The 14,721-nt window shown below is 43.2% G+C and overlaps 1 protein-coding gene across 1 annotated transcript in view; it reads right to left on the bottom strand.

The window, feature by feature from the left end:
- The window catches only part of ttc7b (tetratricopeptide repeat domain 7B), a 350,185-nt gene that overhangs the window by 237,003 nt on the left and 98,461 nt on the right, over positions 1 to 14,721 (bottom strand). Inside the window, exon 4 of the mRNA XM_072568076.1 lies at positions 5,390 to 5,468. Within this exon, the coding sequence (XP_072424177.1) occupies positions 5,390 to 5,468 (79 nt within the window). The remainder of the gene's footprint in view (positions 1 to 5,389; positions 5,469 to 14,721) is intronic.

Here is a 14,721-nt window from a genome sequence, read left to right as displayed (position 1 = left end):
TCCACGTGGCCTAGGTTGATCCTTAGGTTTCGCTCTTCAGAAGAAGGTGCGACCACCATCTTCTTTCCTGAACTGCCCTTCACCTGCTCTTCACATCTCCTAGAGGGCAGCAATATCAATGTTGAACTGCCCAAATGGGCACTTCTTCATTACAGGCAATTATTTTGTTTGGCATAAATTCCAGGTTCTCAGATTTGAGTTTTGCTCTGTTTTCAAATTGCAGGAAATTGAGCCTACTAGATGTGGTTTTTCAGCCAGATTGGTAACAGAACAGATTATTTTTAGCATACCTTTTCTGACCCCTTCCCAGGGTAGAGTGAGCAGAGTGGATCCTGAAGAGGGATGCTCAGTCACAAAGAAAGCTGACAAAATGCTCTCCTGTTCCTATTCCAAGAATGACATGACTGAGTCAAACACAGCCGCTTTTGAACTGGCCTAAAGCTACAAAATTCCAGATCTCTCATTCCTACTCCAGTCATCTCTCGTCAATCACCGCAGGGTTTGTGTTGTCTGTGTGTCAGCGGTTTGCATCATTTTAGGCAAATGCTTTGTGTTAGACGACTTTTAACATCAGCAAACACATGATCCTTGACAGAAATTCCAGTTTCAGTAGCAAGGAAATCTCAATGACTGAGGATTGCCCAACTAATACGGTCGTCATCCGCTGCTGCAGCCACTGATATCATGCAAGTGTTTTTGCCTGGACTGCTACTGATGACTTGTTGTGGATTGCGCTTTTTCTGGTTCCTCCTCTCTGACGTTACTGTCTTAGGTGGCCCTGCCAGCAGTTGAGAACTCCTGAAGACATTGCTCATGCGATCAAGTCAACATTCAAGTCCCTTCACCGCATCAAGCTGGCAATTCACTGAAAGGTCAATTTTAAACACTCCAGCATTAGGTGCTGTGGCTTCCCATAACAAGAGGCAAAGCCCCAGATGATTCTATCTACTTTTGCACCTCTTTTTCCTCCTTTAAAGCACTGTTGACTGAGCTTGCAGATATCTGTCTAAATATCTACATGACTAGATGTCATATTTTGTTTTACAGAAGCATAGAATTGCTACAGTATGGAAGGAGGCCACTCAGCCCATCAAATCTGCATCGACCCGCCGAAGAGCATCCCACCCAAACGCAACCCCCAAGCCTATCCCTGCAATCCTGCATTGTAGTATGACTAATTCACCGAGGCTACACATCCCTGGACAAGACAGGGCAATTTAGCATGATCAATCCACCTAACCTGCAGATCTTTGGACTGTGGGAGGAAACTAAAGCAGAAACTCATGCAGACAAGGAGAGAATGTGCAAACTCCACACAAACAGTCAACCGAGGCTGGATTTGAACCAGAGTCCCTGGCACTGAGGCAGCAGTGCTAACCACTGAGCCCCTGTGTCACTCTTTATGGTATTCCTGTGAAACACCTTGGGATGTCTCATTACATTAAAGGCTCTATACAAACATAAGTTTTCGGTGTACGACTCTAACACTCAAAACTATCGTATTGAAACATCAGTTATACAAATACAATGGTTCCAAGAGCAGGTCAGAAGCTAGAAATCCAGCAGCAAGTAACTCATCTCCTGACTCCCCAAAACCTGTCCACCCTCTGCATGGCACAAGTCAGAAATATGACGGAATATTCCCCACTTGCCTGGATGGGTGCAGCTGCAACATTCAAGAAGCTGGACATCAGCCAGGCCAAAGCTGCCCACTTGATGAGCACCACATCCACTCCCTCAATCACCGGCACTCAGTAGCAGCAGTGTGCACCACCTACAAGATGCACTGCAGAAATTCAGCAAAGCTCCTCAGACAGCACCTTCCAAATACATAGTCACTTCCATTAAGAGGGACAAGGACAGCATATAAATGCAACCCGCAAGTTCCCTTCCAAGGCACTCACCATCCTGACTTTGAAATACATTTCTGTTCCTTTACTGTCACTGAGTCAAAATCCTGGAAGGCCTCTCTAACAGCACTCTGGGCCCACCTATAGCACATGTACTGCAGCAGTTCAAAAAAGCAACTCACCACCATCTTCTCAAGGGGCAACTAGGGACGTGCAGTAAATTTAAGGTCCAGCCATCAATGCCTACGTCCAACATCTGCTGCCCTTTGCTTTTGATTTGTCCATTATTCAACTTGACCAATGAGGTGATTGACCATAGCATTGTGTTATAAATTCAACATACACTACAAACTAACTTAATTTCTATTCATTTTCAGATATAATTGGTTCAGACAGAACCATTTTGGTGGTTTATCAACTAGGTCAGAAATTAGGAGGTGTTAATTGGCACAGTTACCAAGATAGCTAAATAGATAAAAATAACAAAACAAAAACAGAAATTGCCAGAAAAGCTCAGCAGGTCTGACAGCATCTCTGGAGGGAAATCAGAGCTAACATTTTGGGTTGATTGACCTTTCCTCAGAACTGATTTACAGCATTCACAATTTCTTCAGTAATACACTTTAATGATAAAGTCCTAGGGAATGCTCCTGAACAAAGAGACCTTGGAGTGCAGGCGCATAGCTCCTTTAGATTGGCAGGTAGATAGGATAGTGAATAAGGCATTTGGTATGCTTTCCTTTATTGATCAGAGCATCAAGTATAGGAGTTGAGAGGTCATAATGCGGCAGTGCAGAACATTGGTCAAGCCACTTTTGGAATACTGCATTGTGAGTCTGGCCTCCCTGCTATGGGAAGGATGTTGTGAAACTTGAAGGGGTTCAGAAAAGATTAATAAGGATGTTGCCCGGATCGGAGGCCTTGAATTACAGGGAGAGGCTGAATAGGCTGGGACTGTTTTCCCTGGAGCGTCAGAGGCTGAGGGGTGACCTTATAGATGTTTATAAAATCACAAAGAGCATGGATAGGGTAAATAGACAAGGTCTTTTCCCAGTGGTTACGGAGTCTAGAACTAGAGGCAAAGGCTTAGGGTGAGATGGGAAAGATATGAAAGGGAACTAAGGGGCAACATTTTCCCGCAGAGGGGTGGTATGCGTATGGAATGAGCTGCCAGAGGAAGGAATTGTAGGCTGGTACAATTGCAACATTTAAAAGGCATCTGGAAGGGTATATGAACAGGAAGGGTTTAGAGGGATATGGGCCAAGTGCTGGCAAATGTAGGGCGGCATGGTGGCTCAGTGATTAGCACTGCAGCTTCACAGCACCATGGACCCTGGTTCAATTCCAGCCTCAGGCAACTGTGTGGAATTTGCACATTCTCCCCGTGTCTGCGTGGGTTTCCTCCGGGTGCTCTGGTTTCCACCCACAATCTAAAGATGAGCAAGTTAGGTGAATTGGCCATGCTGAATTGCCCATAATGGTCAGGGTTGTGTTTAGCTTAGATTCCCTACAGTGTGGAAACCGTCTCTTCGGCCCAAAAAGTCCACACCGACCCTCCGAAGAGCAACCCACCCAGACCCATTCCCCTACATTTACCCCTTCACCTAACACTATGGGCAATTTAGCATGACCAAGTCACCTAACCTGCACATTTTTGGACTGTGGGAGGAAACTGGAGCACCCGGAGTAAACCCACGCAGACACAGAGAGAATGTGCAAACTCCACACAGACAGTCGCCTGAGGCTGGAATCGAACCCAGGTCCCTGGCGCTGTGAGGCTACAGTGCTAACCACTGAGCCACCATGCATTAGTCAGGGGCAAATATAGGGTAGGGGAATGGGTCTGGGTGGGTTACTCTTTGGAGAGTTGATATGGTCTTGTTGGGCCAAAGAGCCTGTCTCCACACTGTAGGAATTCGAATTCTAATTCTAAACGGGACCAGATTAGGTTAGGACAACTGGTCGGCATGGATGAGTTGGACCAAAGGGTCTGTTTCTGTGCTGTATATTTCTATGTCTTTCTCAGATAAAAATAACGATCCTTGCTTGGCTCTTGTCTTGATTTCAAATCAACATAAAACCTGTATTCATTTGTACCTCTCTAATATTTTAAAATATCCCAAAGTGATTCATGGGATATTGTGCGAATAAATGTTAATACAGAGTCACTTACGGAGACACATTATGACAGACAACCAAAAGCTTCAATGAGGCACGTTTTAAGGATCATCTTAAAGGAAGCGAGAGGGAAAAACAGAACTTTGGAGAGGAACTCCAAGCTCAGTAACTGAAATCACACCCACCAAGCAGCAGTTTATTCTATAGGGCTGAAGGAAGTCACAAGGATGGTCATGGAGGGATCGGAAAATTGCAGATTATAAAATGAGGTGTGGTTGGACTGAATGCTGCATGTCTCCAAGCACAGAATGGATGATCAGGCCTCGATATAAATAAAATATAGAAAGTGCTGCAGAAGCTCAGCATGTGGCAGTATCTGTACAAAGGAAAAGAGAGTGAAGGTTTCAGGTCCAAGATGACTCTTCCTTGAAACTGAAGTAGGCTAGAAAATTACTGTATTTATCGACAAAGCGGAATGGGAGCAAGAGAAATGGATCGTAAGGGTGTTCAAAATGTCCGGCAAGGGTCAACGCAAGCTATAGAGCAACACTTAATTAGAAACATTTAGTCTTCAAAACTCAACATTGAATTCAATAAGTTCAATCAGTGTCCTTCATTTTCATTACATCAAGCCCCTCTCCTGGCAGGGGTTTGCTCTCAAGTGATTCTGCTGCTACGAACACCTATTTTACACTGACATTTCTTCTCTACTCTCTTTGCTGTTGGTTCTGGACAGCGTCGCCACTCATTCCACTTGTTTCCCCCCATGTCTTTCAATAGCATTAAAAGGAAATATTTTTTTCACTACCACCACCCCCTCACCCTGCAGTTTCAAAAAGGAATCATATTGGACTTGATATATGACCTCTCACCACAGATGCTACCACACCTGCCGAATTCCTCCAACACTTTCTGTATCAGTTCTCCAGAATTTGTAGCACTTTGCTTTTAATCAATGCAAGTTTTGTTTGGATAGTAGAATTTTGAATCAGTTCAACTTATAAAGGATGGAAGATGGACTGCCAGCAGTAACCAGTGACCCATGCTGGAAATTGCATGTTGACTCAACTATAATGTTATTCATGGCAGAGCCTGTTGACACACAAGTTGATAGATGAACAACAATGTGGGCAAAGCGCCAGCAGACAACTAATGACCTTGGAACTGTATGCCAGCAGCTACAGAGGGGAGTAATATTGGAGATAGGGGATCAATTCCTTTTCTGCACTAAAATGATATATAGTGCAATTATGCAATTAGCTAGAATGTGACAATACTGCCCAGGTAGCCCATTTCGACATCAGGCTATTAACCAGTGATTAATAGAGGAAACAATCTGTACTTAGCTCTGTGGCAGGTCTCAGATCGGCATCATATTTATTTATGGTGCCCAATACTGTGGAACATGTCTGGTTACTCACCATCCGCAAATTCTGTGTGGTCCTCGTTTCCACGGCCCTCAAAATTTCTCGAAAGCGAGTAACTCCTCTTGTTAAATTTCTGTATATAATACAACACAAGAAGAATTAGCAGAATAAACAACGTGCAATAATGAAATATATGTAAAATGATTTCACTTTTAAATTAGTAAAATACTACAACATCTGAGGAGCCTTAGAAAGTAACGGTGCCAAGCAACTATGAAAATGATGAAGAGTCACCAGACTTAAAACATGAAATTTGCTTTCTTCTCACATATTCTGCCAGACCTGCTGCTGCGGTGTTTTGCATGGATATCTGTTTTTGAACCACCTTTACCTATTCTGGCCTATTAGTGAACCACACCAACGTGATTCACTCTTAATTGTTCTCTGAAACAGCCTACGAAGCCAGTTAAATCAAATCATTACAAAAATTAGAATAAAATCAGGCAGACCACTCAGCTTCAAACTCAGCAATAAATCATCTGGGAGTAATGCATTTATTATTCTTCACTAGTTGCCTTTGAGAAAGCAGCAATCGGTTATCTCCTCGAGCAACTACATTGTACACTTTTTACCCCAGTTATAATCTCTTCTAAACTCTTCCATCAGGCAGAAGGTATAAAAGCTTAAACACACGTACCAACAGATTCAAGAACAGCTTCTTCCCCAAGATTATTAGACTTCTGAATGGACCTCTCAAATTTTAAACTTAATGTTGATCTCGCTCTTTGTGTGCCTTCTTTGCAGCCATAACATTGTATTACTCATTCTGTTCTTATACACAAATACACTTTGTATGATCTGCCTTTACAGCACACAAAACAAACTTTTCACCCTGTACCTAGGTACACAAGACATTAATAAATCAAATTTAAAAGTGTCGAATGAGTAAATGTGGTCACACAGTGCTGTTAGGTAAGGACATAGAGAAATCAGAATGAGGTTCAATGTTTTTTTTGGGCGAGGAAGGTGGAGGAGTGTATTCCCATGTACCTATTACCCTTGTATTCTAGTGAGAGAGTCAAGATTAGAGAGTGATGCAGGAAATGCACAGCAGGTCAGGCAGCATTCGAGAGGCAGGAAAATAGAAATTTCGGAAGGAGCCCTTCATCAGGAGAGGCTGTGTTCGACAGGGGCTGCCAAGAAAACATTGCTAAGTTGCTGCAATACATTCTGTAACTAGTATACATTGCAGCCTCTAGTTAACACAACAGTAAGATAAGTAATTACACTTCAAAACATGAAAATTTCAATCTGAAAGTAGCAGGTAAGGGGGGGAAAAGTGCAGGATTACAACACGTGTGTTGACAAAATAAATCTGGGTGGATTGCAGCATCCTAACTACTACCTAAGATACTGGATGTAGGTTTGCTTGCTGAGCTGGAAGATTCATTTCCAGATGTTTCGTCACCCAACCAGGTAGCATTTTCTGGCAGGTAACATGAAGATGTTACCTAGTATGATGACAAAACATCTGGAAATGAACCTTCCAGCTCAGCGAGCAAACCTATATCCAGAACCTCAACCTGAGCTACAAATCTTCTCAAAACTCGCTACTACCTAAGATAACTTGGAAGCTATATAATTTGAGCACCATATTAACGCTATGGAATGAATTAGGCTGACCAAATGATTCCACTTTAAAAGTCCATTCGGCTTTCATGTATTGTCAAGAGGAAGGACAAAAGTCAACCAGTTCAATTTGCAAAACTCGGGTGAGTCCCTTTGGTGTTACAAATAGCATGCTCTTAGTGTAATAACTAAGAGTTTGCATAGGCCCTTGAGCATTATATCATCCCAACTTTGACCATGAATTATTTTATTTTTATATCATTCTGCTCAAGAAGCAATGAAAACTAAATGGTGTTTGACTGCAAGATCTGCCTCTATTCTCAACATGATGATCACTGTTATACTCTCAAAGAAATTGCTAGTTGCTTCTGAATTTAATCTCCCCTGCTCCACGTCAATGCATAAAATCAACAAAAGTGCTTTGATAACTCCAAGCTCTGACCACATTAACCTCAGATAAATAATTTTACAAAAAAAAATCCAACTAACCCTGCACACAGCAAATACCACTTTACCAGTTAAATGAGTGAATATTTCTCTTTAGACTCTCTTTTGTAGTTCTTACCATCTGTTTTGACAATCTTTGCACCTTCCCATTAGCTAGCACCCTACTTCTTTATGTCAATTATCATGATCCCTATCTTTGTGTAAGATGCAGAATTTAATTCCTAGTCATGAACCTAATGATCATGGGGGATTTCAATATGCAGGTGGACTGGGAAAATCAGGTTGGTAGTGGATTGCAAGAAAAGGAATTTGTGGAATCCCTGCAAGATGGCTTTTTGGAGCAGCTTGTGTTGGAGCCCATTAGGGACCAAGCAATATGGGTTTAGTGCTGTGCAATGAGACAGGCTTGGTAAGGGAGCTTAAGGTGAAGGAACCCTTAGGAGGCAGTGATCATAATACGATTGAATTTACTCTGCAATTTGAGAGGGAGAAGATAAAATCAAAGGTATTATAGCTGAACAAAGGCAACTATTGAGGTATGAGGAAGGAGCTGGATAGAATTGACTGGGAGAGGAGCATTACAGAAAAGACAGTGCAATGGCAAAGGTTTTTGGGAGTAATTCAGGAGACACACCAAAGATTCATCTTGAGGAAAAAGCAGCATGATGCAGGGAGAATAAGGCAACCATGGCTGACGAGGGAAGTCAGGGATAGCATAAAAGTAAAAGAGAAAGCATGTGAAGTAGTGAAGGGTGATAAACTAGAGGATTGGGAAGCTTACAAAGACCAACAGAGGGTAACAAAATAAAGGAGGGAGAAGATTAAATATGAGGGTAAGCTAGCCAGTTATATAAAGGAAGACTGCAAGAGTTTCTTTAGATATATAAACGGCAAAACAGAGGCAAAAGTGGACATCAGGCTGCTGGAAAATGACACTGGAGAGATAGACACTGGGGAACAAGGAAATGATTGAGGAACTGAATAATTACTTTGCATCAGTCCTCACAGTGGAAGACAGGAATAGTTTCCCAAAAATTCAATAAAATTGGGAGGTAGAGCTGAATATGATGGCCATTCTTCTAGAGCAGTAAGTCAATAGTCCGACAAGGGAAGGGGCCATATTGGACCTGGTACTGGGGAACGAGCCAGGACAGGTGGCAGAAGTTGCGGTGGTGGGGTTTCTTTGGGAACAGTGACCACAATTCTGTAAGTTTTAGAATACTTGTAGATAAAGAAGAGAGTGGTCCTAAGGGAAGAGTACTAAACTGGGCCAAGGCTAATTATATCAAAATTACGCAGGAGTAGGGAAATGTGGATTGGACACAGCTATTTGAAGGAAAGTCCACATTTGGGATGTGGGAGGCTTTCAAAGATAGGTTAAAGATTGTGCAGGATAGGCATGTCCCGTTGAAGGCAAAGGACAGGAAGGGTAAGATTCATGAACCGTGGATGACAGGAGAAATTGTACAACTAGCCAAGAGGAAAAGGGAAGCGAACATAAGGTCTAGGCAGCTAAGGACAGAACGGGCCCTGGAGGAATATCGGAAGAGTGGGACAAGTCTTAAACAAGGAATCAAGCGGGCTAAAATGGGTCATGAAATAGCTTTAGCAAGCAGAATTAAGGAAAATCCCAAAGGATTTTATTCTTATATAAGAAGGAAGCAGGTAACTAGAGAAAGGATTGGTCCACTAAAAGATAATGAAGGAAGGCTGTGTGCCGAACCTGAGAGAATGAGTGAGATTCTGAATGATTACTTTACATCAGTGTTCACTGAGGAGAGGAACATGATGAATCTTGAGATTAGAGATAGACGTTCGATTAGTCTGGATCAGACTGACATAAGTCGGGAAGATGTGTTGGGTAGGCTAGAGGTTATTAAGGTGGACAAATCCCCAGGACCGGATGGGATCTATCCCAGATTGCTGAGGGAGGCGAGAGAGGAAGTAGCTGGGGCACTGACAGATATCTTTGTGGCATCTTTAAATACAGGTGAGGTGCCGGAGGACTGGAAGGTTGCCTATGTTGTCCCCCTGTACAAGAAGGGTAGTAGGGATATTCTGGGTAACTACAGACCAGTGAGCCTGACGTCGGTGGTGGGGAAGTTGCTGGAGAGGGTACTAAGAGATAGGATCTATTTATATTTAGAAAAGAATGAGCTTATCAGTGATAGGCAACATGGCTTTGTACAGGGGAGATCATGCCTTACCAACTTAATAGAGTTCTTCGAGGAAGTGACCAAGTTGTTAGATGAAGGAAGGGTTGTTGATGTCATATACGTGGACTGTAGTAAAGCGTTTGATAAGGTTCCCTATTGTAGACTAATGGAGAAAGTGAAGTCACATGGTGTGCAGGGTGTTCTAGCTAGGTGGATAAAGAACTGGTTGAGCAACAGGAGACAGTAGTAGTTGAAGGGAGTTTCTCGAAATGGAGAAAGGTGACCAGCGGTGTTCCACAGGGGTCAGTGTTGGGGCCACTGTTGTTTGTGATATACATAAATGATCTGGAAGAGGGCACTGTTGGTATGATCAGCAAGTTTGCAGATGACATGAAGATTGGTGAGTAGCAGAAAGCATAAGGGACTGTCAGAGAATACAGGAGGATATTGATAGACTGGAGGGTTGGATGGAAAAGTGGCAGATGGCTTTCAATCCAGACAAATGCGAGGTGATGCATTTCAGCAAGTCTAATTCTAGAGCGAATTATACAATGAATGAAAGAGACTTGGGAAAGTTGATGGGCAGAGAGATCTGGGAGTGCAGGTTCATTGTACCATGAAGGTTGCTGCACAGGTGGATAGAGTGGTCAAGTAGACATACAGTATGCTTGCCTTCATTGGACGGGGTATTGAGTATAAGAGCTGGCAAGTCATGTTAAAATTGTACAAGACTTTGGTTCGGCCGCATTTAGAATACTGTGTACAGTTCTGGTCGCCACATTACCAAAAGGATGTAGATGCTTTGGAGAGGGTGCAGAGAAGGTTTATGAGGATGTTGCCTGGTGTGGAAGGTGCTAGCTATGAAGAGAGGTTTGAGTAGGTTAGGTTTATTTTCACTAGAAAAAAGGAGATTGAGGGGGCACCTGATTGAGGTTTACAAAATCATGAAGGGTATAGACAGGGTGGATAGAGACAAGCTTTTTCCCAGGGTGAAGGATTCAATAACGAGAGGTCATGCTTTCAAGGTGAGAGGTGGAAAGTTTAATGGGATACACGCGGCAAGTACTTCACACAGAGGGTGGTGGGCGTTTGGAACGCGTTGCAGAGGTGGTAGAGGCAGGCATGGTAGATTCAATTCAGATGCATTTGTGTAGGTGGGAAGCAGAGGGATACAAATGCTTAGGAATTGACCGGCAGGTTTAGACAGTACATTTGGATCGGCTCAGGCTTGGAGGGCCGAAGGGCCTGTTCCTGGGCTGTAAATTTTCTTTGTTCTTTGTATTACCGAGGAGAAGGTGCTAGAAAAATTGAATGGCCTGAAGGTGGATAAATCACCTGGACTAGATGGACTACACCCCAGAGTTCTAAGGAAGATAGCTGAAGAGATAGTGGAGGTGTTGGTGGTGATCTTTCAGGAATCACTAGAATCAGGGAGGGTCCCAGCAGACTGGAAAATCACTAACATGACAGCCTGTTTAAAAAAGAAGTGAGGCAAAAGATGGAAAATTACAGACTGATTAGCCGAACCTCGATCGTGGGAAAGATCCTGGAATCCATTGTGAAGGAAGCGATTTCTGAATATTTGGAAGTGAATAGTGAAATAGGGCAAAATCAGCATGGTTTCATCAAGGGAAGGTCATGCCTGACAAATCTGCTAGAATTGTTTGAGGAAGTAACAAGCAGGTTCGAGACCAAAGGACAGCCAATGGATATTATCGACCTGGACTTGAAGAATACTTTTGACAAAGTTCCGCACAGGAGGCTACTGAGTAAAATAAGGGCTCATGGTGGATAGAAGCTTGGTTGTCTTGCAGAAAACAAAGTCTGGATAAAAGGGTCCTTCTTGGGATGGTAGCCAGTGACAAATGGTGTTCTGCAAGGCTCAGGGCTGGGCCCACAAGTTTTCATTTATACATTAATTATTTGGATGAAGGAATGGAGGGCATTCTGGCTAAGTTTGCAGATGATACAAAGATAGGTAGAGGGACAGGTAACACTGAGGAGACAGGGAGGCTGCAGAAGGATTAGGAGGCTGGGCAAACAAGCGGCAGATGGAATACAACTTGGGAAATTGTGAAATCATGCACGACGAGAGACATGGACGATTTTCTAAATGGGGAGAAAATTCAGAAGACTGAAGTGCAGAGAGACTTGGGAATTCTAGTCAAGGACTATCTAAAGGTAAACATGCAGGGGAGTCAGTAGTTAGGAAGACAAATGCAATGTTGGTATTTATTTTAAGATGATTTGAATATAAAAACAGGGACGTATTTCTGAAGCTCTAGAAGATTCTGGTCATACCACATTTGGAGTATTGTGCACAGGTTTGGGCCCCATATCTCAAGGAGGATGTACTGGAGCGTGTTCATAAGATATTCATAAGAATGGTCCAAGGAATGAAAAGCTTAACATATGAGGAACGTTTCAGGACTCTGGATTTGTACTCAATGGAGTTTAGAAGGACAAGCGGGGATTGAATTGAAACACACAGAATACTAAATGGCCTGGACTGAGTAGATCCTGGGAAGATGCTTCCAGTGGTAGAGACCCGAGAGCAGAGCCTTAGGACGGAGGTAAAGAGAAACTTCTTCAGCCAGAAAGTGGTGAATTGATGGAATGCATTGCCACAGAAGACAACGGAGGCCAGGTCATTGAGTATATTTAAGACTGAGATAGATAGGTTCTTGAGTATCAAGAGGATCAAGGTTTATGGGGAGAAAGCAGGAGAATCCGGGTTGAGAAAATTATCAGCCGCGATTGAATGGCAAAACAGACATGATGGGCTGAATGGCCTAATTTCTCTTCCTATGTCTTATGGTCATTTAGACTCATACTTAGTAATAGCCACCCAATCATTCCTTCCAAGATGAATTTAGACCTGCAATTCATTCAATTTGTTACTTTTACAATGTGTGCTTGCATGAACGATGGCTTTTGTGGGTCACATAGTCTAATTTGCCCTTCAGATCCAATGCGGTCTTCACATGCTTATCTCCTCTTCCTGGTTTACCAATCTATGTGTAAACCATACCTTCTGACCACTCTGGTCTTATTTCTTTTGCATTTAATCTATAAATAAAACAACTATTTTTTTCCTACCCGAGCATTCTTCTCCGACACCCGAATCACAACTATTAACATTTTCGCCCAAAACTCTGATGTCCATCCTAATATCACAGCTATCCTGTCTCAATATTGATGTCAAATTTACATCACTTCTTCAACTATGTGCATTACATTCCTTACCTGCGTTAATTTTCACATGCATTAGCTAATAATTCAGAGATTTTAACCCCCGTATATCGTTTCAAACTGGTTTGAGACATCTCTTATCCTGGCATCAGACTGGCTATGTACTTATGGGCCCAAAAACCTGCTTAGAAATAATGCTGTTTTTTTCCCCAGTTATTAAATCCTCTACTGCAAATGTGTTCCGTCAACATAGAACATAGAAAAATACAGCGCAGTACAGGCCCTTCAGCCCTCGATGTTGCGCCGACCAAAGCCTACCTAACCTACACTAGCCCAATAACCTCCATATGCTTGTCCAATGCCCACTTAAATGACCATAAAGAGGGAGAGTCCACCACTGCTACTGGCAGGGCATTCCATGAACTCTCAACCCGCTGAGTAAAAAATCTACCCCTTACATCTGTCCTATACCTGCCACCCCTTAATTTAAAGCTGTGTCCCCTAGTAACAGCTGACTCCATACGCGGAAAAAGGTTCTCACTGTCAACCCTATCTAAACCCCGAATCATCTTGTACACCTCTATCAAATCTCCCCTAAACCTTCTTTTCTCCAATGAGAAAAGTCCCAAGTGCCTCAGCCTTTCCTCATACGATCTTCCTACCATGCCAGGCAACATCCTGGTAAACCTCCTCTGCCCTCGTTCCAATGCCTCCACATCCTTCCTGTAGTATGGCGACCAAAACTGCACACAATACTCCAGATGAGGCCGCACCAGAGTCTTATGCAACTGCAACATGACCTCAGGACTCCGGAACTCAATTCCTCTACCAATAAAGCCCAGTACACCATATGCCTTCTTCACAGCACTATTTACCTGGGTGGCAACTTTCAAAGATCTGTGTACATGGACACCAAGATCCCTCTGCTCATCCACACTACCAAGTAGTCTACCATTCGCCCAGTAATCCATCTTCTTGTTACTCCTACCAAAGTGAATGACTTCACACTTAGCTACATTGAATTCCATTTGCCACCTTACTGCCCAGCTCTGCAACTTATCTATATCGCGCTGTAACCTGCCACATCCTTCTTCACTGTCCACAACTCCACCGACTTTCGTGTCATCCACAAACTTGCTCACCCAGCCTTCAAGCCCCTCCTCCAGGTCATTTATAAAAATGACAAACAGCAATGTTCCCAAAACAGATCCTTGTGGAACACCGCTAGTAACTGCGCTCCAAGATGAACCTATACCATCAACTACTACCCTCTGTCTCCTTCCAGCCAGCCAATTCCTAATCCAAACCTCTACTGCACCCTCAATGCCATACCTCCAGATGCCATACCTCCGTAGTTTTTGCATTAGCCTGCCATGGGGTACCTTATCGAACGCCTTGCTAAAATCCGTATACACCACATCTACTGCTTTACCCTCGTCCACTTCCTTAGTCACCTTCTCAAAGAATTCAATAAGGTTTGTGAGGCACGACCTGCCCTTCACAAAACCATGCTGACTATCCTTGATCACATTATTCTTATCCAGATGTTCATAAATCCTATCCCTTACAATTCTCTCTAAGACTTTACCCACAACAGAAGTGAGACTCACTGGCCTATAGTTACTCGGGCTATCCCTGCTCCCCTTCTTGAACAAGGGGACCACATTCGCTATCCTCCAGTCTTCTGGCACTGTTCCCGAAGACAACGACGACCTAAAAATCAAGGCCAATGGCTCCGCTATCTCCTCCCTAGCTTCCCAGAGGATCCTAGGATAAATGCCATCAGGCCCAGGGGACTTATCTATTTTCATCCTTTCCAGTATTCCCTAGACCTCTTCCCTACATACCTCAAGGCCATCCATTCTAATCACTTGTGACTCAATATTCACATCAGCCACAGTGAAAAGTATTGATTTAGTGTCTCACCAATCTCCTCCGCCTCCACACACAACTTCCCACTAC

The sequence above is a fragment of the Chiloscyllium punctatum genome, chromosome 4 (assembly GCF_047496795.1).
Source record: "Chiloscyllium punctatum isolate Juve2018m chromosome 4, sChiPun1.3, whole genome shotgun sequence".
Taxonomy (NCBI): domain Eukaryota; kingdom Metazoa; phylum Chordata; class Chondrichthyes; order Orectolobiformes; family Hemiscylliidae; genus Chiloscyllium; species Chiloscyllium punctatum.
Note: the sequence above shows the minus strand (reverse complement) of the source record. Positions and strands in the feature narration are given on the sequence as shown.